General features: G+C 44.0%; 1 protein-coding gene across 3 annotated transcripts in view; it reads right to left on the bottom strand.

The window, feature by feature from the left end:
* Positions 1–239: 239 nt before the first annotated feature.
* LOC139412887 (fibroblast growth factor 14-like) overlaps positions 240–24,458 on the bottom strand; it is an 87,629-nt gene continuing 63,410 nt past the window's right edge. For all 3 annotated transcript variants that reach the window (XM_071159708.1, XM_071159710.1, XM_071159709.1), the window contains exons 2-5: positions 19,030–19,140; positions 18,423–18,526; positions 3,864–4,062; positions 240–3,741 (exon numbers count right to left, since the gene is read on the bottom strand). In XM_071159708.1, coding sequence (XP_071015809.1) covers positions 3,587–3,741; positions 3,864–4,062; positions 18,423–18,526; positions 19,030–19,140 — 569 coding nt within the window. In that variant the 3' untranslated portion in view covers positions 240–3,586. The remainder of the gene's footprint in view (positions 3,742–3,863; positions 4,063–18,422; positions 18,527–19,029; positions 19,141–24,458) is intronic.

Genomic DNA, 24,458 nt, shown 5'->3' with positions numbered 1-24,458 from the left:
AGTTCATCTGACTCTGGGGATGTAGATAAAGGGCTTGATTGCCAAAATCCTGAAGTATCCCTTTAAGGGGGCTATGAAAAAGCTACCAACTCATAGAGAGGAGATATTACCTAATTTCTTCAGCTATTCGTCCTTTGTCCAGCTCCTATGCCACGTTTTGATGTGAGGAAACATTCTCCTTTCTTGGTAATGTAACAGATTGGGACAATGCAGAGTAATGTCAATAACATCACCATGTCTCCTTCATATAAATATTTTATTCAATATGTTGTATCTGTGTATACAATGGAGACACAAACTGTACAGTGCAGACAAACTCTTTTGCATATATATGTATGTAAAGTTAGCGGTACATTTACCGACATGATCTCTTTTTTTTCTTCTTTTTGTTTTGACTTGATACACATAGGCTACAGTACTACATGCTTATCTCCACTGCCTTTCTTGTTTACCATGCAACAGGTGAGAGACTGAGAGAGAGAGACAGATGGAGAGATAGAGAGAGGGGTGGGCAGGGGTAAGGGGAAGAATGAGATGGAATGTTGAGAAAGAAAGAAAGGGAGAGAGAAAGAGAGAGAGGTTTGTACATTTGCACAGTCAAAGTCAATTCAATTTGACAAAAACTGATCCAGTCTTACTTGAAGTAGTCAGTTAGAGATTCAGAATCCAGCAGCACATAGAGCTCACCGATGGCAGGATTCAATCAGAGACCTTAGAGAGAGTTTGGCCAATGCAGTCTGAACTATGACATCACAGAGCTCGATGGCAGCCACGTTCGTGTCACTGGGCAATATTGAATGCTCAAGAGGCAGCAATGTGGTGCCCAGCTCTACAGTTGGCCCAACTCTCCATATTAAAGGACTCTGGTTTCAACAGGAACAGAAACACCATTAACTCAAAGACACAACACCATCAAATTGTAGGTCTACATTTCTTGGTCAAGAACAGCAGCTTTTGTTCAGCTTGGTACAGACAAAACACTGGACAAGAAGTACAGCAAATGTTGCTTCAACACTTTCCCACAAACAGCCCAGTGGAATCTTTTTTTTTTTACAGCGTACCTTTTCGATTGGTTTCTCTATGATCTCATCCAGCTAGCAAGCTTACGGTGGCCCATGAGCAGCCTGGGCCACAGGGCAAATTCGGCATTCATGGCCCGTTTTGCTCATAGGCTTTACAGTGGCTGACTGTTGTTATAAGCTCTTGGAGCTAACGTGAGCCTTCAGGTCCCAGGCACGGTTACAGGCTCAGCGAACTACCTCTGCTACTTATACAGGAAGTGACAGATCTTGATCCTCACAGTAAACATTTCAGCACAAAAACGTAACAGACCAACATCATTCCCTTATTTCCTTTAGATGAATGACACGTAACAGAGTTTGGTTAAAGTCAAAGTATCAATGGCTTCTAAATGAGAAAGCTACAACTCCAAGATGGGATGGGAGGTTTGTAGTCACAGTGTGAAAGCCAACGGATATAGGACTACCGCAGCGTACCTCTTACCAATGCCAGCTAACAGCTACACCTCCAAGATCACTTCTTTTACTGGTCCGTTTAGGACTGTTCCCTGTAGTGACTCTGTAGTGACTCTACTGTTCTTTCAATATTTTTGTACGTTCTTTGACTCTGTCAACTTCACTATGTGTGCATGTACAGGGAGCTGTCAAAATACAGGAAACGACAACATAGTGTCGTAATAGGACGTTGTGCCACGAGCCAGAACAGCTTCAATGCACCGTGGCATAGATTCTAGAAGTGTCTGGAAATCTATTGGAGGGATGCAACACTATTCTTCTGCAAGAAATTTCATAATTTTGTGTTTTTTTTTGGCAGGTTGAAGTTTATTGTCACGAGTCTTGTCCTAGAGGCAGAACTGAGCGATTTCCCCTTAGATGGGCCAGCTGCAAAGTGAAAATGGGCTTTTTGGTGTTAATTTAAGGTTAGGGTTAGGCATTAGGGTTAACAGTGTGGTTAAAGTTAGGTTTAAAATCTGATTTTATGATTTGTGGCTGTGCCAGCTAGCTAGTGACCACTCTGCAGAACTGCCTCCAGAACAAGATTCATGACAAAAAAACACTAACCTGTGTTTTGTTGATGGTGATGGAAAACGCTGTCTCAGACACCGCTCCAGAATCTCCCATAAGTGTTCAGTTGGGTTGAGATCTGGTGACTGTGCGGCCATTGCCTGTGGTTTACACCATTTTCATGCTCATCAAAATGTTCAGTTACCACTTCTGCCCTGTGGATGGGGGACCCTTATCATCCTAGGGGGGCATAGCCATGGTAGCCAAAATAATGGTCTGCCCAGCATTTTTATAAATGTTAATTGCTTAATTAACTCAGGAACCACACCTGTGTGGAAGCACATTCTTTCAATATACTTGGCATCCCTCATTTACTCAAGCGTTTCCATTATTTTGGGCAGTTACCTATATGTTGCCAGTGAAAATGCTACATGTCGGTCACCCTTGTGCAACTTTTGGCACTTTTCAAATATTGAATTGGAATTTCAATTAATGTCCTGAATTGACCATGGCTCTGGATAGAAACTCATAGCTTCTGTGGACATGCTAGCTACTCTGCTACCATGCACTCTACCTACCATGCTTTGCATCTGCTACCTCCTCAATACTACCAAAGCATTAACATCTCATCCCCAGCCCCAGTCCTCTCCCTCTATACATGTCTTACAAAATATGAGTATTGCCCTCCTGCATCCCTAAATGAACCTACAAACACACAGAGAAAATAGTGATAGTAAGAAATAGAATAGAGATGTGGAGGTAGAGATAGAGAGAAGCTAAAAAAGAATGAGAGAGTGAGAGAGACAGAGAGAGAAAGAAACTAAGAAAGAATGAGAGAGGGAGCGAGAGAGAGAAGCTAAGAAAGACAGAGAGAGAGAGAGAGAGAGAGACAATCATTTGAAAAATAGATGACAATTCTGTTTTGTGTCATTACAATAATCTATCCAGACGGTCGCTGGTGCATTTTGGGTATAGAATTATAAACAAACAAAGAAATTGGTAAACAGACGAACAAACAGACTGTGGTCAATATGGATTGACTCTGTTGCTATAGTGCGTCAGAGTGAGAGAAGGGGCTTATGGGTAGCCATCAGCAGGCAAGGCTACCTGGCAAAAAGGAAGAGGGAAAAAAACGCTCTGTCATCATTCTCACAGATTGTCACAGAAAAATAATTGTAAGGATTTGAAAAAGGCATTCCGTATCGCGTAGGTAGGGCATTCCGCTGTCCAAGTTTGTAGTTTATCTAGCTGATAAGATCAGCCAATTCCCCTCCTCCTCCTCCCCTTCCTCCTCCTCCTTGTCAACACCTTCCTGCTTCTTCTTCTCCCCTCCTCTTCTCCCTTCCACCTCCCCTCCCCAATCCCCCAAATGGAGTGGTCCATTTCCTCATCTCGAACACCACTGCACCGAATCAGCCAAAAAGAGAAAGAGAGAGAGAATGAGCGAGAGAAAGAGAGAAGAGGTGGGACTTAGCCCATAATTGACCAATCAAGGTGAGAGTTTGAGTGCAGTGGGCAGAGTCTCAAGTCTCTGTCGTGTGGGGGGAGAGGAGGGGGCAGGGTTATGTTGCAGTCTCCTTCGGGTCGGGTTTGTTGATTGGTTTACCCCCGTTCATGGCCACTGGTTCGCTGGTTGAGCTTTTGCTGGGCGGGACTCCGGCAACTTTAGGCAATGTCTCCCTGACGTCGTGCAACGACGGCTCCTTGTACATCGCAACTACAGAGAACAGGAGAGATCAGAGTGTTAGAGCGTGTGAGTGTGTGTGTGTGTGTGTGTGTGTGTGTGTGTGTGTGTGTGTGTGTGTGTGTGCATCCATGTGTGTGTGACAACCCCCTTACCTTCTATAGGTTTGGGCAGGAAGTGAGCGGCTGGTTTGGTCTTTTTCACTCGGTTGCCCTTCATGGGCTGTCCTTCCTTGTTCAGGCCTAAGAACCAGGCCCTCCCAGACTCATTCTGTCTGTACAGCATCGACGAGTAGATCACATAGTAGTTCTCAAACACAGACTCCTTAAACTTACACTCTGCTGTAAACAGCTCCTACAGGAGACACAGAAACACACGCAGGCACACACACAGAATCAGTATCAAACATACAACAATGGACAAATTGCTACCACTTAATATTCCATTAGATACCAGCCCAACATCCATCCAAGATTTTTATAATAGTTTCAATCAACTGTTTCCATGACGTTTATTTAACTTCCATTGGCGATGATTTACCAACATTCAACCTGCTAAATGACTCACCCTGAATTGAATTCCGCTGCTCTATCGATCTCTACATACATTCAGCCTGAATCCTAGAAGTTGTTCAGCCATCCTAGAAGATGTTTGTGCTCACTTCAAAATGAGGGGTGTTGTACAAAACAAATTCATCAGCGATTGGATCGTCTCTAACCAATCAGAGTATCAAAGCCAATGACGTAATTCATGGTTCGTGATGGCTCGCTCTAGCCCAACCCATTGGTTTCTGGAACCAATCAGAACGTTTAGAATGTGTTTGCATTCTACAAGATGTCAGGGAGGAAAGCAAATCCAGACTCATTGTGGAGAAGAAACGCTAGTGGGGGTGGTGTTTGGCGCTGTGGCTGGATGGGCAGTCAGTCTTCTAAATGACTGATTTGTACTGTAATTAACCATCCCTAGCTTCCAGAGCCTCAGAGAGACAGACGGGCTGGGAAAACATTGAAATTCCAATCAGGTGTGCTTGTCAGTCACCACCACAAGAAAAGAGACACTCGCTCACCTGTGTGGGCCTTTGTCCCCAGTTACCATGGAAACGACGGAACAGAGAAGATGGGAGGAGAAGAGGAGGAGGCCGGGGCAGTGGTTTGATGTGATGGCTAGGTGTGATTGATTGTGTTTGTGGTTGGCAACGTATTTCCATTTTCCTTTGCTCTTTTTATGGTTCTCATTATGGTTCACTGCACTTTTCCCCTGTGTCTTTCAACTCTGTCCATTTAGCACATTCAGGCTGTGTCTCAAAAGTCTAAAGTTGCTTCCTCTACTTGTCTTCTCTCCTCTCTTTCATCTGTTCTGATGTGAAAGAATTGGACAGGTGTCCACCATGTTGCTCTTACTTATCTTGTGATTTCAGATCATTTAGGATTTAAAGGCCCAATGCAGACTTTTATTTTATTTTTATCTCAACATCAAATAATTTCTGGGTAACAATTAAGTACCTTACTGTGATTGTTTTCAATTAAAATAGTAAAAAATAAACAAAAATAGCTTCTTAGCAAAGAGCGATTTTCTCAAGCAAAAATGTTGCTATGAATGTTTGGGAGGGGTTTGAGTGGGGAGGGGAAAACTGAAAACTAGCTGTTATTGGCAGAGACGTTAGGAACCCTCTTTCTAATTGGTCTATTAATTAATTAATCGCCTGGTAATACCACCAAAACTCCATCCCACCAAAATATACATTTTTAAACAGCTCTTTCACTAAAAGGACATTATCATAATTTTCATAATTTCACAGTATTATTCCAACCTCATAGTGTGGAAATATACATAAAACACAGGAAATCACACGTTTGACCGCACTGAGCCTTTAAGGTGAGGTGACAAGGAGAGGAAGCCATTTTAGACAATTGAGATGGACCTGCATACTGAACAATGTTATAAAACACAGGCTGTTAGAGAGAGAGAAGAGGAGGCAGTGGAGATTAACGGAGAGAAAGAAAGAGGGGAAGGAAAGAAAGAAAGAAAGGAGGATGTAGGAGGAGAGAAGAGAGAGATAAATCACCAAGGTAGGAGGATGTTTCCTGGGGGGAAACACACAAACACACACACACACAGTCTTGTATAACTAACCTTGTGGGGACACACAATTCAGTCCCATTCAAAATCCTATTTTACCTAACCCCTAAACCTAACACTAACCTTAACCCCAAAACCTAACCCTAGCTCCTAACCATAACCCTAAAACGAACCCTAGCTCCTAACCCTAAACATAATTCTAACCCTAACACTAATTGTAACCTTAACTCTAAACCCCATAGAAATAGCATTTGACCTTGTGGGGACCAACAAAATGTCCCTAGTTGGTCAAATGTTTGTTTGTTTACTATTCTTCTGGGGACTTCTGGTCCCAACAAGTATAGTTAAACATGTTCAAACAAATGTGAGGTATTATGTGGATTATAATTCATGGACATTTTTGTAGGGGTTGATACATTTTCCGCAAGGGAAAATCAAGTCTGACATTTCAAAGTGGAAATTACAAACTTCAGAAGCCTTATTAAACCTTGCATATACAATACTTTTTAAATGTCCTGCACTGCAAGAAACTTCTCCTGCAACAGGGTGATCAAATGAAGATCCTACATCTGTACACACACACATGCTGGACCTTAATACACTGCTCAAAAAAATAAAGGGAACACTAAAATAACACATCCTAGATCTGAATGAATGAAATATTCTTATTAAATACTTTTTTCTTTACATAGTTGAATGTGCTGACAACAAAATCACGCAAAAATTATCAATGGAAATCAAATTTATCAACCCATGGAGGTCTGGATTTGGAGTCACACTCAAAATTAAAGTGGAAAACCACACTACAGGCTGATCCAACTTTGATGTAATGTCCTTAAAACAAGTCAAAATGAGGCTCAGTAGTGTGTGTGGCCTCCACATGCCTGTATGACCTCCCTACAACGCCTGGGCATGCTCCTGATGAGGTGGCGGATGGTCTCCTGAGGGATCTCCTCCCAGACCTGGACTAAAGCATCCGCCAACGTTGCACCACAGTCTGTGGTGCAACGTGGCGTTGGTGGATGGAGCGAGACATGATGTCCCAGATGTGCTCAATTGGATTCAGGTCTGGGGAACGGGCAGGCCAGTCCATAGCATCAATGCCTTCCTCTTGCAGGAGCTGCTGACACACTCCAGCCACATGAGGTCTAGCATTGTCTTGCATTAGGAGGAACCCAGGGCCAACCGCACCAGCATATGGTCTCACAAGGGGTCTGAGGATCTCATCTCGGTACCTAATGGCAGTCAGGCTACCTCTGGCGAGCACATGGAAATGCCACCCCACACCATGACTGACCCATCGCCAAACCGGTCATGCTGGAGGATGTTGCAGGCAGCAGAACGTTCTCCACGGCGTCTCCAGACTGTCACGTCTGTCACATTTGCTCAGTGTGAACCTGCTTTCATCTGTGAAGAGCACAGGGCGCCAGTGGCGAATTTGCCAATCTTGGTGTTCTCTGGCAAATGCCAAACGGTCCTGCTGGGTTGTTGCCCTCCTACAGCCTCCTCCACGTCTCCTGATGTACTGGTCTGTCTCCTGGTAGCGCCTCCATGCTCTGGACACTACGCTGACAGACACAGCAAACCTTCTTGCCACAGCTCACATTGATGTGCCATCCTGGATGAGCTGCACTACCTGAGCCACTTGTGTGGGTTGTAGACTCCGTCTCATGCTACCACTAGAGTGAAAGCACCACCAGCATTCAAAAGTGACCAAAACATCAGCCAGGAAGCATAGGAACTGAGAAGTGGTCTGTGGTTATCACCTGCAGAACCACTCCTTTATTGGGGGTGTCTTGCTAATTGCCTATAATTTCTACCTGTTGTCTATTCCATTTGCACAACAGCATGTGAAATGTATTGTCAATCAGTGTTGCTTCCTAAGTGGACAGTTTGATTTCACAGAAGTGTGATTGACTTGGAGTTACATTGCGTTGTTTAAGTGTTCCCTTTATTTTTTTGAGCAGTGTATTTTATAATATTAGAAACTGACTTAGGGACAGTTGTCATGCTGTGCTCTATACAGCTGAGGTTAGACCAGGGGTTAGAAGGGTGCAGAGGTCAGACCAGGGGTTAGAAGGGTGCTGAGGTCAGACCAGGGGTTAGAAGGGTGCTGAGGTCAGACCAGGGGTTAGAAGGGTGCTGAGGTCAGACCAGGGGTTAGAAGAGTGCAGAGGTCAGACCAGGGGTTAGAAGGGTGCAGAGGTCAGACCAGGGGTTAGAAGGGTGCAGAGGTCAGACCAGGGGTTAGAAGGGTGCAGAGGTCAGACTAGGGGTTAGAAGGGTGCTGAGGTCAGACCAGGGGTTAGAAGGGTGCAGACTAGGGGTTAGAAGGGTGCTGAGGTCAGACCAGGGGTTAGAAGGGTGTAGAGGTCAGACCAGGGGTTAGAAGGGTGCAGAGGTCAGACTAGGGGTTAGAAGGGTGCTGAGGTCAGACCAGGGGTTAGAAGGGTGTAGAGGTCAGACCAGGGGTTAGAAGGGTGCAGAGGTCAGACCAGGGGTTAGAAGGGTGCAGAGGTTAGACCAGGGGTTAGAAGGGTGCTGAGGTCAGACCAGGGGTTAGAAGGGTGCAGAGGTCAGACCAGGGGTTAGAAGGGTGCAGAGAGTGATCCAGTATTGATCCCACATGACCACCTGGTCCCAGTGAGGATAGAGCTTATTGTTTTCTCTGTCATGCAGGGAGTGTGTGTCAGTGTGTGCGTGGTGTGTATGTGTGTATGTGGTGTGTGCGTGTGGTTTGTATGTGTGTATGTGGTGTGTATGTGTGTGTTGTGTCGTGTTTGTGTGTTGAGTGTGTGTGTGTGTCATGTGTTGTGTGTATGTGTGGTAAGTGTGTGTATGTGTATGTGTGTCGTGTGGCAAATGTGTATGTGTGGGTTTGTGTGTGTTTGTGTCTCCAACACGGTTCATTATCACACTGCTAATTACCCAGGGGAATTGTGGGTAAACAAGTAAGTTAAAGAAAGGAAAGAGGGCGAGAGGAGGAGGACTGGAGAATGGCAGAATACAGGACAGAATAAACACTGTGTGAAGGACTAGTGAAAACTAGAGACCTCTTTAGATGGGGTGTTAAAAGTCTTAAAAGAGCAATTTTCATTTTTGGCAAAATTTATTTTTGTATAAGTTATCTTTTCGAAATAATTTTGGCCGTTGTGGTTTAAACCAAAAAATCGATATGAAAAATGGTGTTCAGTTCTACAGTTGTCTGTATCTCTTCAGCTGCCATAAACTGTTAACATGGAGAGGTATAGAGTAGCATCCTTGCTGTTGTGTGTCCTGTCTGGTTGTCCTTTAGTGAGGATGACACCATGCTCTTCCTTTCAACTCCGCAAACCTTTCATCTAGTCATCCGGTCCTGTTTCTGCCTCTGGATCCAACACACACGTGCACACACACACACAATAAGGTCTATGTCAGAAAACAGATGCTCTGGTATAGAAAGGAAAAGTGAGAGAGAGAGAGAGAGAGACAGAGAGAGAGAGAGGGAGAGAAGAGGAAGAGAATAGAGAGAGCGAGCGAGAGAAGAGAGGGAGAGAAGAGGAAGAGAAGAGAGAACAAGAGAGGAGGAAGAGAGAGCGAGAGAAGAGAGGGAGAGAAGAGGACGAAAAGAGAGAGAGAGCGAGAGAAGATGGAGAGCGAGAACAAGAGAGAAGACAAAGAGGTAGTGAGAGAGAGAGAGAGAGAGAGAGAGAGAGAGAGAGAGAGAAGGTGAAGAGAAGAGAGAGCAAGAGTAGAGGAAGAAAGAGAGAGAGAGAGAAAAGACGAAGAGGGAGCGAGAGAGAGGAGAGGGAGAGAAGAGGAAGAGAGAGAGCGAGAGATGATGAAGAGAGAGAGAGAGAGAGTGAGAGAAGATGAAGAGGGAGCGAGAGAGAGAGAGAGAAGAGAGGGAGAGAAGATGAAGAGGGAGCGAGAGAGAGAGAGAGAAGAGAGGGAGAGAAGATGAAGAGGGAGCGAGAGAGAGAGAGAGAAGAGAGGGAGAGAAGATGAAGAGGGAGCGAGAGAGAGAGAAGAGAGGGAGAGAAGATGAAGAGGGAGCGAGAGAGAGAGAGAGAAGAGAGGGAGAGAAGATGAAGAGGGAGCGAGAGAGAGAGAGAAGAGAGGGAGAGAAGATGAAGAGGGAGCGAGAGAGAGAGAGAGAAGAGAGGGAGAGAAGATGAAGAGGGAGCGAGAGAGAGAGAGAGAAGAGAGGGAGAGAAGATGAAGAGGGAGCGAGAGAGAGAGAGAGAAGAGAGGGAGCGAGAGAGAGAGAGAGAAGAGAGGGAGAGAAGATGAAGAGGGAGCGAGAGAGAGAGAGAGAAGAGAGGGAGAGAAGATGAAGAGGGAGCGAGAGAGAGAGAGAGAAGAGAGGGAGCGAGAGAGAGAGAGAGAAGAGAGGGAGAGAAGATGAAGAGGGAGCGAGAGAGAGAGAGAGAAGAGAGGGAGAGAAGATGAAGAGGGAGCGAGAGAGAGAGAGAGAAGAGAGGGAGAGAAGATGAAGAGGGAGCGAGAGAGAGAGAGAGAAGAGAGGGAGAGAAGATGAAGAGGGAGCGAGAGAGAGAGAGAGAAGAGAGGGAGAGAAGATGAAGAGGGAGCGAGAGAGAGAGAGAGAAGAGAGGGAGAGAAGATGAAGAGGGAGCGAGAGAGAGAGAGAGAAGAGAGGGAGAGAAGATGAAGAGGGAGCGAGAGAGAGAGAGAGAAGAGAGGGAGAGAAGATGAAGAGGGAGCGAGAGAGAGAGAGAGAAGAGAGGGAGAGAAGATGAAGAGGGAGCGAGAGAGAGAGAGAGAAGAGAGGGAGAGAAGATGAAGAGGGAGCGAGAGAGAGAGAGAGAAGAGAGGGAGAGAAGATGAAGAGGGAGCGAGAGAGAGAGAGAGAAGAGAGGGAGAGAAGATGAAGAGGGAGCGAGAGAGAAGAGAGGGAGAGAAGATGAAGAGGGAGCGAGAGAGAGAGAGAGAAGAGAGGGAGAGAAGATGAAGAGGGAGCGAGAGAGAGAGAGAGAAGAGAGGGAGAGAAGATGAAGAGGGAGCGAGAGAGAGAGAGAGAAGAGAGGGAGAGAAGATGAAGAGGGAGCGAGAGAGAGAGAGAGAAGAGAGGGAGAGAAGATGAAGAGGGAGCGAGAGAGAGAGAGAGAAGAGAGGGAGAGAAGATGAAGAGGGAGCGAGAGAGAGAGAGAGAAGAGAGGGAGAGAAGATGAAGAGGGAGCGAGAGAGAGAGAGAGAAGAGAGGGAGAGAAGATGTGTTGTGTTGCCTATGTATTCATGTGTTTAATATGTCATGGAACATGTCAGCTCATAGGCATCAGCAGACTCTGGGCAGGAATTAGTGGTTGTCTCCTTGTTTATCTCTACTGAACAATAATATAAATGCAACATGTAAAATGTTGGTCCCATGTTTCATGAGCTTAAATAAAAGATCCCAGAAATGTTAGTTATGCACAAAAAAGTGTATTTCTCTCAAATTTTGTACACAAATTTGTTTCCATCCCTGTTAGTGAGCATTTCTCCTTTGCCAAGATAATCCATCCACCTGACAGGTGTGGCATATCAAGAAGCTGATTAAACAGCATGATCATTACACAGGTGCACCTTGTACTGGGGACAATAAAAGGGCACTCTAAAATGTGCAGTTGTGTCACACAACACAATGCCATAGATGGTTTTGAGGAAGCATGCAATTGGCATGCTGACTGCAGGAATGTCCACAAGAGCTGTTGCCAGATAATTGAATGTTAATTTCTCTACCATAAGCCGCTTCCTATGTCATTTTAAAGAATTTGAAAGTAAGTCCAACCGGCTTCACAACTGCAGACCACATGTAACCATGCCAGCCCAGGACCTCCACATCCGGCTTCTTCACCTGTGGGATCGTTCGAGGCCAGCCACCTGGACAGCTGATGAAACTAATGAGTAATAAAGCCCTTTTGTGGGGAAAAGGTGGCACATACAGCACCTATCTTACTTACGTTTTCCTCCATAGTATTAACATGTAGAGGATATGATAGTTCTCCCTCAATAGTATTAACATGTAGAGGATATGATAGTTCTCCCTCCATAGTATTAACATGTAGAGGATATGATAGTTCTCCCTCCATAGTATTAACATGTACAGGATATGATAGTTCTCCCTCCATAGTATTAACATGTTATTAATATGATAGTTCTCCCTCCATAGTATTAACATGTTATTAATATGATAGTTCTCCCTCCATAGTATTAACATGTACAGGATATGATAGTTCTCCCTCCATAGTATTAACATGTAGAGGATATGATAGTTCTCCCTCCATAGTATTAACATGTAGAGGATATGATAGTTCTCCCTCCATAGTATTAATATGATAGTTCTCCCTCCATAGTATTAACATGTTATTAATATGATAGTTCTCCCTCCATAGTATTAACATGTAGAGGATATGATAGTTCTCCCTCCATAGTATTAACATATAGAGGATATGATAGTTCTCCCTCCATAGTATTAACATGTAGAGGATATGATAGTTCTCCCTCCATAGTATTAACATGTAGAGGATATGATAGTTCTCCCTCCATAATATTAACATGTAGAGGATATGATAGTTCTCCCTCCATAGTATTAACATGTACAGGATATGATAGTTCTCCCTCCATAGTATTAACATGTAGAGGATATGATAGTTCTCCCTCCATAGTATTAACATGTAGAGGATATGATAGTTCTCCCTCCATAGTATTAACATGTAGAGGATATGATAGTTCTCCCTCCATAGTATTAACATGTAGAGGATATGATAGTTCTCCCTCCATAGTATTAACATGTAGAGGATATGATAGTTCTCCCTCCATAGTATTAACATGTTATTAATATGATAGTTCTCCCTCCATAGTATTAACATGTACAGGATATGATAGTTCTCCCTCCATAGTATTAACATGTAGAGGATATGATAGTTCTCCCTCCATAGTATTAACATGTAGAGGATATGATAGTTCTCCCTCCATAGTATTAACATGTAGAGGATATGATAGTTCTCCCTCCATAGTATTAACATGTAGAGGATATGATAGTTCTCCCTCCATAGTATTAACATGTAGAGGATATGATAGTTCTCCCTCCATAGTATTAACATGTTATTAATATGATAGTTCTCCCTCCATAGTATTAACATGTACAGGATATGATAGTTCTCCCTCCATAGTATTAACATGTAGAGGATATGATAGTTCTCAATCCACAATATTAACATGTAGAGGATATGATAGTTCTCCCTCCATAGTATTAACATGTAGAGAATATGATAGTTCTCCCTCCATAGTATTAACATGTAGAGGATATGATAGTTCTCCGTCCATAATATTAACATGTAGAGGATATGATAGTTCTCCCTCCATAATATTAACATGTAGAGGATATGATAGTTCTCCCTCCATAATATTAACATGTAGAGGATATGATAGTTCTCCCTCCATAGTATTAACATGTACAGGATATGATAGTTCTCCCTCCATAATATTAACATGTAGAGGATATGATAGTTCTCCCTCCATAGTATTAAAATGTACAGGATATGATAGTTCTCCCTCCATAGTATTAACATGTTATTAATATGATAGTTCTCCCTCCATAGTATTAACATGTAGAGGATATGATAGTTCTCCCTCCATAGTATTAACATGTAGAGGATATGATAGTTCTCCCTCCATAGTATTAACATGTAGAGGATATGATAGTTCTCCCTCTATAGTATTAACATGTAGAGGATATGATAGTTCTCCCTCCATAGTATTAACATGTACAGGATATGATAGTTCTCCCTCCATAGTATTAACATGTAGAGGATATGATAGTTCTCCCTCCATAGTATTAACATGTAGAAGATATGATAGTTCTCCCTCCATAGTATTAACATGTTATTAATATGATAGTTCTCCCTCCATAGTATTAACATGTTATTAATATGATAGTTCTCCCTCCATAGTATTAACATGTAGAGGATATGATAGTTCTCCCTCCATAGTATTAACATGTAGAGGATATGATAGTTCTCCCTCCATAGTATTAACATGTTATTAATATGATAGTTCTCCCTCCATAGTATTAACATGTAGAGGATATGATAGTTCTCCCTCCATAGTATTAACATGTACAGGATATGATAGTTCTCCCTCCATAGTATTAACATGTACAGGATATGATAGTTCTCCCTCCATAGTATTAACATGTACAGGATATGATAGTTCTCCCTCCATAGTATTAACATGTAGAGGATATGATAGTTCTCCCTCCATAGTATTAACATGTAGAGGATATGATAGTTCTCCCTCTATAGTATTAACATGTAGAGGATATGATAGTTCTCTCTCCTTAGTATTAACATGTTATTAATATGATAGTTCTCCCTCCATAGTATTAACATGTAGAGGATATGATAGTTCTCCCTCCATAGTATTAACATGTAGAGGATATGATAGTTCTCCCTCTATAGTATTAACATGTAGAGGATATGATAGTTCTCTCTCCTTAGTATTAACATGTTATTAATATGATAGTTCTCCCTCCATAGTATTAACATGTACAGGATATGATAGTTCTACCTCCATAGTATTAACATGTAGAGGATATGATAGTTCTCCCTCCATAATATTAACATGTAGAGGATATGATAGTTCTCCCTACATAGTATTAACATGTAGAGGATATGATAGTTCTCCCTCCATAGTATTAACATGTAGAGGATATGATAGTTCTCCCTCCATAGTATTAACATGTAGAGGATATGATAGTTCTCCCTCCATAGTATTAACATGTAGAGGATATGATAGTTCTCCCTCCATAGTATTAACATGTTATTAATATGATAGTTCTCCCTCCATAGTATTAACAGGTAGAGGATATGATAGTTCTCCCTCCATAGTATTAACATGTTGACACGACTTCCACCGAAGTTGTTTCCTCTCCTTGTTCGGGCGGTGTTCGGCGGTCGGCGTCACTGGTCTTCTAGCCATCGTCGATCCACTTTTCATTTTCCATTTGTTTTGTCCTGTTTTCCTACACACCTGGTTTCCATTTCCCTCATTTATTGTTGTGTATTTAACCCTCTGTTCCCTTCATGTCTTTGTGTGGAATTGTTTGTTGTAGGTGCTTATGTACATGTTTACTGGTGCGCCTCGGGTTTGTGTACCCATATTCTGTAGTATTTTTATGCCGTTGGGTTTTGGATTAAACTGCTCCGGCTACTACCTAGTTCTGCTCTCCTGCGTCTGACTTCCCTGCCACCAGTTACGCACCCCTTTACACATGTACAGGATATGATAGTTCTCCCTCCATAGAAAACTCTAAGACCTGATGGTGAGGGCTACAGTATATACTGTATACTGTTTTTGTTACTATAAAGGTGTAAACCAACATACAGGTTTCTGTCTAACTGTGTGTGTTGTCTGTGTGTCTGCATGAGTGTGTGCTCGAGTACTCAGATGTGTATGCGTGTAACTGTGTGTATGTGTGTGTGTGTGTGTGTGTGTGTGTGTGTGTGTGTGTGTGTGTGTGTGTGTGTGTGTGTGTGCTCGAGTACTCAGATGTGTGTGTTGTTCACACTCTTCAACACACACTCAGAGCTGGTTTCCTCTTGCCCGGCATCGTTGGTAATTAACACATACCAGATCATTTCACACTAGGCCATCTGTTGACTGCAGAGACAGAGACCGAGAGAGATGGGTGGATAGACACGAGTCTCTCTCTACAACCAGAGAGCTGTCTCATCTGTCTGACAGATGTGTAGTACTATAGATCATCTTGATGCTTCATCATCAGGAGGAGTAACACTACAACACTCTATTCTTGATCTTACTGTTAAGGGTCGGCCATCTTGTGTCTTTGTGATTCATCAAAGCAGCGCCTTTATAAACCAACACTCTATAAACCATCAAAGCATCGCCTCTATAAACCATTAATCAAAGCATCGCCTCTATAAACAGTACTAGAGGAACATATCTGTTGTTATTATTATAAAACATATTTCTTCGGTAAAAAAACAGACAATATCTGTTAAATCCCTAACAGGACTGCTTTTTTTTCATAGTCAGCGGTGTGTGTGTGTGCGCGCGGGTGCATGTGGACAGGACTTCCCCCATCAATAATTAAAAAGCAGCCCTCCTCCCTCTGTCTCTAACTGAACAGAGAAACAGAACATAACATCTCTCCTCCAAAAAAGGACAAAACAAGCGGCCGGCTGCTCTCCTCTCTGCAGCATCATATCACTGTCCCTCGCTCCGACACAGTGAGGAAAAAGAGTGATATTTGACTGCTCTGGTGTGTCAGGGTCGGGAATAATTAATATCCCTCCCTCCCTCACTCCCTCTCCATGTCTCCCTCCCTCCCTCCCTCCCTCCCTCTCCATGTCTCACTCTCACCCACTTTCTCTCACCATCTTTCTCACCACTTCACTTTCTCTCAAGGAAGCCCTCAAGTTTCCTTGGAGACAAGGAGGGAGAGGAGGGTTTGGGTGCAAACGGATGTGGATTTCTCTCTATTTCAATCTCTTTCTCTCTCTGCTGGTCTTTTCCATATAAAGCTCCTTGTTAGAACCTGTCGAAGCAGAAGCAGCAGCTGGTGTAATTCCATTATTATGTGATGAATAAAGAGGATGAGTGATGGTGAATTCACAATGAGAAACACGAAGGGAACTGTTCTTCTGATATATCTAGTGTCATATAGTGACATGCCCATTGATTCATCACCAACCCCATGAAGACTAGAGAACTATTCAATATAAGAATCTTACTGAGGAGTCATATAATGTTGCAGCCTAAAGAGAAGATGACCTTTTGTGCCCTACCTCGGGTAATGACCAGAGGAGGCTGGTGGGAGGCGCTACAGGAGGACGGGCTCACTGTAACGGCTGGAATGGAATCAATGGAACGGAGTCAAATGTGTAGTTTCCATGTGTTTGATACCGTTCCATAGATTCCATTCCAGCCACTACGATGAGCTTGTCCTCCTATAATAGCGCCTCCCACCAGCCTCCTCTGGTCACGACAATGTTTAGTATTCATGACGCATGTTCCCCTTCATACGAACCCGGGGTGAACCAATGGTCAGACAAACAGCACTGTACACATAAAATAAGCCACAATAGTTTTTTGAGCGAGAATAAAGACAACTTTCGAGTAGTAAGCCATGTTAATAAGAAGGGTCTAGAATCGTCTTATATGGTGAGCTACCGACTGACTAGGACAGGCAAGCCCCATACTATTGTGGACGACTTAATTCTTCCTGCTGCCGCGGATATTGCTGGGACAATGCTGGGGGAAAAGGCCAAAAAAACTATACAGACAATGCCTTCATCAAACAACACTGTTTCACGATGCATCAGTGACATGGTAGGAGGTGTTTTGAAACAATTACTGCTTCGCATTCAAGCCAGTGAATTATTTGCGTTACAGCTGGATGAGTCAACAGACGTGGCGGGCCTGGCACAGCTCCTGGTATATGTCCGTTACGTTTATGGGGGTCAATTAAAGGAAGACACCCTCTTCTGGAAACCCAACATTGCAGAGTTATGTGCATCCTTTCAAGCACAACCTTCTCATTAACCTGTGGTGAGTTACTCACAATTTTTGATGAACAAATAAAGTTTTATATGAAGATGGCTAAATAAAGAGCAAAATGATTGATTATTATTATATTATTATTTGTTCCCTGGTCCTATAAAAGCTCTTTGTCACTTCCCATGAGCAGGGTTGTGACAAAAACTCACTCTCATTCTTATGTTTAATAAATGTATCGTATAGTGTGTGTGTGGCAGGCTTCCAATGATGGCAAAAAACAGTGTGCTGACCCTGGTGCTAGAGGGGGTACAGCTGACCCTGGTGCTAGAGGGGGTACAGCTGACCCTGGTGCTAGAGGGGGTACAGCTAACCCTGGTGCTAGAGGGGGTACAGCTGACCCTGGTGCTAGAGGGGGTACAGCTGACCCTGGTGCTAGAGTGGGTACAGCTGACCCTGGTGCTAGAGGGGGTACAGCTGACCCTGGTGCTAGAGGGGGTACAGCTGACCCTGGTTCTAGAGGGGATACAGCTGACCCTGGTTCTAGAGGGGGTACAGCTGACCCTGGTGCTAGAAGGGGTACAGCTGACGCTGGTGCTAGAGGGGGTACAGCTGACCCTGGTGCTAGAGGGGGTACAGCTGACCCTGGTGCTAAAGGGGAGGGGGTACGCAGCTGGAGGTGGAATGTTTGAAGGGGTACGGGACTATAAAACGTTTGGAAACCACTGTATTAGACAAATCCTCACTATGGCCTCTGGGGAAACGTACACGTATTCCTCCTGAAGGCTTCCAGAATCTTGTTGAACCCAGTGTGTCTACAGGACAGCTGGGCAGTATATTAGCACGGTGACTGAGTGGTATAAAGGTTGCGTTTACACAGGCAGCCCAATTCCAATCTTTTTTTCACTAATTGGTCTTTCAACCTGTCAGATCTTTGGCCAATAATTGGGCAAAAAATCAGATTTGGTCTGCCTGTGTAAACTCAGCCTTAGATAGTTAGATCAATCTGTTTTAGGTGAAATAATTACACACATACACTTATAGAAGAAAACTGAGTATTGTCATAGTAGTCAACAGAAAATCAACCAAGATGGCCGCCCGGCTGGCACACGTCATCATCAGCACTGGTCTGTACTCACTGATGAGTAGAGGTGTCCCTCCCCGTTCATGGCGATGTACAGACCCATCTTGACTGACTGGATGGCCACCACTCGAAGGCCCACTGGGATGAGGTTGAACAAAGCTGAGAGACAAATCAGCACAGTAAAGCAGATTGACAATCTTACCGATAGAATACACATTATTGTGTGTGTGTGTGTGTGTGTGTGTGTGTGTGTGTGTGTGTGTGTGTGTGTACGTAGCATACGTATGCATCTATATAAGATTCAGATACTCAGTCAACCATGTGACACAGTTTCAAACACACACACACATGACTAGAATGGAACGATACAGTATATACATGAAAGCTACCAGAACACTTAATCCCATGAATGGATCACGAGACGTGTATGAGACTTGACACATGCGTGTAGTAGCCGTGTGAGAAATGACATTATTCACAGAGCCGTGTTCATCTGGACTTCGGTGTGTCAGCTCTCATTTGTCCATGTTTGACATGTACTGCATGAGATCTGTGATTGGATGACTTCTGATAAAATGTCTGTCACTGGGTTGACGGAGGTTGCCACTCAGCCACTCAATCTACCCCCCTCTGTGTGTGCATGTGTGTTCGTGCGGACTCACAGGAGTTAGTGCCGTCATCTTTGGTCCCGTCCAGACATCCATCTGGGTTCATCTGCAAGTAGTATCCCTGTCTGCAGTACAACCTGGTCACTATGCCCTTAAGCTGTGGATCTAGAGGGAGAGAGGAGAGAGGAGATAAAGGAGAGAAAGGAGAGAAAGGAGAGAGGCGAGAGAAAGGAGAGAGGAGATAGGAGAGAGAGAGGAGAGAGAAAGGAGAGAGGAGAGAGGAGAGAGGAGAGAGGAGAGAGGAGAGAGAAAGGATAGAGGAGAGGGAAAGGATAGAGGAGAAAGGAGAGAGAGAGAAAGGAGAGAGGAGAGAGAGAAGAGAGAGAAAGGAGAGAGGAGAGAGAGGTGAGGAGAGAGAAAGGAGAGAGGAGAGAGAAATGAGAGGAGAGAGAGGAGAGAGGAGAGAGAACGGAGAGAGGAGAGAGAAAGGAGAGAGAAAGGAGAGAGGAGAGAGAAAGGAGAGAGGAGAGAGAAAGGAGAAAGGAGAGAGGAGAGAGGAGAGAGAAAGGAGAGAGAAAGGAGAGCGAAAAGAGAGGAGAGAGAAAGGAGAGAGAAAGGAAAGAGGAGACAGAAAGGAGAAAGGAGATAGGAGAGAGAAAGGAGAGAGAAAGGAGTGAGGAGAGAGAGAGGAGAGAGAGAAGAACGAGAGGAGAGAGAGAGAGAGAGAGAGAGAGAGAGAGAGAGAGAGAGAGAGAGAGAGAGAGAGAAAGATAGATAGAAGAGAGAGAGTCTCATTATTAAAAGGTGGGCTGGCTTCAGTGTAAAAGTTCAAGACTACATTATTCTGAGGTTTCTTTTATCTCCGTGACAATATCAGTCTGTTTTCACAAAGAAAGAGCGAGCAGACAGACCGGAGCTCAGGAGAAAAAGCTCTTAATCTCAGAAATGTCTGAGAATGTCAGCATGTGTGTGCAACGCAGTCCACACCCACACAGGCCCAAGACTTCATTATGTTCTCCCCCAACTCCCTGTCACAAAACAGCCAGAGAAAGAAACATGTCAAACAGAGAAACAGAGAGAGAAACAGAGAGAGAAACAGAGAGAGAAACAGAGAGCGAAACAGAGAGAGAAACAGAGAGAGAAACAGAGAGAGAAACAGAGAGAGAACCAGAGAGAGAAACAGAGAGAGAAACAGAGAGAGAAACAGAGAGAGAGCGTAAGAGAAGGATTTTGGAACAGTGTTCTAGGGCTGAGGAGAAAGAGAATAAAGGAGCAGGAGGAGAAGCCATGGTGAAATAGCTGGACCCAACACACACATACGGTGCATTAGGAAAGTATTCAGACCCGTTGACTTTTCCCACGTTTTGTTATGTTACAGCCTTTTCTAAAATGGATTCAATAGTTTTCCCCTCATCAATCTACACAAAATTCCCCATAATGACGAAGCAAAAAGAGGTCTCTAGACATTTTTGCAAATGTATAAATAAAAAATAAAAAACTAACATATCACATTTACATAACTATTCAGATCATTTTCATCAGTACTTTGTTGAATCACCTTTTGGCAGTTATTACAATGTCGAGTCTTCTTGGGTATGACGCTACAAGCTTGGCACACCTGTATTTGGAGAGTTTCTCCCATTCTTCTCTGCAGATCCTCTCAAGCTCTGTCAGGTTGGATGGGGAGCGTCGCTGCACAGCTTTTTTCAGGTCTCTCCAGAGATGTTCGATCGGGTTCAAGTCCGGGCTCTGGCTGGGCCACTCAAGGACATTCACAGACTTGTTCTGAAGCCACTCTTGCACTGTCTTGGCTGTGTGCTTAGGGTCGTTATCATACTGGAAGGTGAACCTTGCTCCGTTCATCTTTCCCTCAATCCTGGCTAGTCTCTCAGTCCCTGCCGCTGAAAAACATCCCCCCAGCCTGATGCTGCCACCACCATGCTTCACCGAATGGATGGTGCCAGGTTTCCTCCAGACGTGATGCTTTTGGCATTCAGGCCAAAGAGTTCAATCTTGGTTTCAATCAGACCAGAGAATCTTGCTTCTCATGGTCTGAGTCTTTAGGTGCCTTTTGGCAAACTCCAAGAGGGCTGTCATGTACCTTTTACTGAGGAGTGGCATCCGTCTGGCCACTCTACTATTAAGGCCTGATTGGTGGAGTGCTGCAGAGATGGTTGTCCTTCTGGAAGGTTCTACCATCTCCACAGAGGAAATCTGGAGCGCTGTCAGAGTGACAATCGGGCTCTTGGTCACCTCCCAGACCAAGGCCCTTCTCCCCCGATTGCTCGATTTAGCCGGGTGACCAGCTCTAGGAAGTGTTTTGGTGGTTCCAAACTTCTTCCATTTAAGAATTATGGAGGCCACTGTGTTCTTGGGGACCTTCAATGCTGCAGACCTTTTTTGGTTCCCTTCCCCAGATCTGTGCCTCGTCACAAACCTGTCTCGAAGCTCTACGGACAATTCCTTTGACCTCATGGCTTGGTTTTTGCTCTGACATGCACTGTCAACTGTGGGACCTTATATAGACATGCGTGTGCCTTTCCAAATCATGTCCTATCAAGTTAATTTACCACAGGTGCACTCCAATCAAGTTGTAGAAACATCAAGGATGATCAATGGAAACAGGATGCACCTGAGCTCAATTTCGAGTCTCATAGCAAAGGGTCTGAATACTTATGTAAATAAGGTATTTATGTTTTTTTTATTTTGAATACATTTGCAAACATTTCTTAAAACCAGTTTTCACTTTGTCATTATGGGGTATTGAGTGTAGATTGATTTTTCATCGATTATAGAAAGAATATGGCTGTAACATAACAAAATGTGGAAAATGTCAAGGGGTCTGAATACATTCTGAATGTACACCGACCGCACCATCCTGCCTCACACACACACACACACACACACACACACACACACACACACACACACACACACACACACACACACACACACACACACACACACACACACACACACACACACACACACACACACACACACACAGCACCCTCCTGTGTCTCTGTAGTAATGACGGATTCCCCTTCTGTTGACATTAATATTAACTGATGCTCTGCACATGTAGACCACACCCAATGCACTCTCTCTCTCTCTCTCACTCTCGTTCTCCCTCTACACACACACACACACACAAACACACTCACACTCGACACACACTTTCTGTCACACAAACAGACCACACCCTCTTCTGAGTCTCTACAGCAATGTGGAGATCCCCTCTGAAGGTGTTGTGGTGATGTGTGTGTGCCAGAGGAAAAAAGGTATGCTCCAATGAGCATGATAGATTAGAATGCAGACGAGACTGACCCAGTTTAGAAGAGCGAGAGAAAGGGATTTTCCAGTTTCCACACCAGGGACAGGGGCGGGATGGGAGGAATGGTTACCAACCCTCTACACTAGTAGTCTGTCTGTTCAGCTCAACGTTCAACCACCTGAGAATACATTTTAGAAGACCTTAGACAACGTCTGGTCATTTTAATTTGGGGGTGAAAAACCACTTTAACCATCTATTACTATTCAGTCTTTACTAAATAGAGTAGAGATGAGGAGATAGAGGTGGAGTCACTGAGATGAGAACAGAGTAGAGATGAGGAGATAGGGATGGAGTCACTGAGATGAGAACAGAGTAGAGATGAGGAGATAGAGGTGGAGTCACTGAGATGAGAACAGAGTAGAGATGAGGAGATAGGGGTGGAGTCTCTGAGATGAGAACAGAGTAGAGATGAGGAGATAGAGGTGGAGTCACTGAGATGAGAACAGAGTAGAGATGAGGAGATAGGGGTGGAGTCACTGAGATGAGAACAGAGTAGAGATGAGGAGAGGTGGAGTCACTGAGATGAGAACAGAGTAGAGATGATGAGATAGAGGTGGAGTCTCTGAGATGAGAACAGAGTAGAGATGAGGAGATAGAGGTGGAGTCACTGAGATGAGAACATAGTAGAGATGAGGAGAGGTGGAGTCACTGAGATGAGAACAGAGTAGAGATGATGAGATAGAGGTGGAGTCACTGAGATGAGCACAGAGTAGAGATGAGATGAGGATAGAGGTGGAGGAGATGAGAGTAGTGTAGATTATGCTCTAGAAGGACTTCAACAGTACAGATTCACTTAGAGAGACCCATTTAAACACTGTTTAATCAAGTGTGTCAGGGCTTCCTCTAATACCTTAATGAGTCTCTCTCTCTCTCTCTGTGTGTGTGTGTGTGTGTGTGTGTGTGTGTGTGTGTGTGTGTGTGTGTGTGTGTGTGTGTGTGTCCTTATGGAAATCCTGTTCCGTATGAGTGTTAAACGAAGGAGTGTTATCAGACCATTGACTTCCACTCAGAGACAGAGAGGGTATCAGGAAGACACATCTGTACCATAACTAGACTCTCCTAAAGACCCTCCTTTATGGATGGTTTATCCTGGGTCCAGTTTCCCTGAGCCTCTGTAGAGTTACATAGTTCAAAGCTGCACAGTCAAACATGACATGGAATGTGGGGGAAAACAAAGCCCTTTTCCTAAAGTGTATCTCTTTTTCAATGGAAACACATGGTCAAGACGACTCAAAACATATACAAAATTCCCAAGCTTCCATAAATCTGACTAACGGAATTGTATTTCTTAACTTTGGGAATTCTGTCTGCTTCAACAGGTAGGGTCTCTTTCCTTCCTCACTGACCTGCTGTGTGTTACTGAGGAGAAATTCCCATTTTCCCAGATTCCCATATCCTGTCTGTTACTAGGGAAACTGGTCCAGGATTCCCTCTTTGTCTGGGTTGCCATGGATACAGTCTCGTGATCCCAATGTCCCTGTCTGCTTATCCAGAGGAAGGTATTTCCCCGTCTTTGTCTGCGTTGTTCCAACACCGCTAATCTCTGGTTGTCCTCCCTATGAGAATCCATATCATTTTAATCAAAATGATATCGACCTATTGAATAGAACATGTATTGAATAATACCTGTCGCCATAAATCAAAATGTCAATATCATAAGATTCTGTATTGCACGAGAGCAATCATTACAGTTGTTGTCATCATTGGTAGGCTACTCTAAATCAGGGATATATGGACTCTACATGGGCTCTCAGGTCAACTACAGATGGTGGACGTTCCTGTAACATACATGTACTAGGGATTCTATGACCAATGATTGATTTCTGCTATGTGTGACTACTTGAAAGAAGGTGCAAGAAGGAAGAACACATTTTATACTACATCAAGAAGCAGAAGAGGAGAGGGTGGCTTTTCACAGTATTTGAACATTACCTATGAGACAGGGAGAGAGAGAGACAATGAAAGATGGAAAGAGGGAAGGGAGGCATAGACAGAGAGGAGGAGAGTCTATGTTTGCCCTTCAGAAAACCTTATGTGTGTGTCGCCAGGATTCAGACCCAGTCACACAGTCAGAGTGGCGATAGGAGAGGAGAAAAGAGAGGCAAGAGGAGAGGAGAAAAGAGAGGCAAGAGGAGAGGAGAAAAGAGAG

Source organism: Oncorhynchus clarkii, chromosome 7 (assembly GCF_045791955.1).
Source record: "Oncorhynchus clarkii lewisi isolate Uvic-CL-2024 chromosome 7, UVic_Ocla_1.0, whole genome shotgun sequence".
Lineage (NCBI taxonomy): Eukaryota > Metazoa > Chordata > Actinopteri > Salmoniformes > Salmonidae > Oncorhynchus > Oncorhynchus clarkii.
The sequence above is the reverse complement of the archived record's forward strand: the minus strand, read 5'-3'. Positions and strand labels throughout refer to the sequence as shown.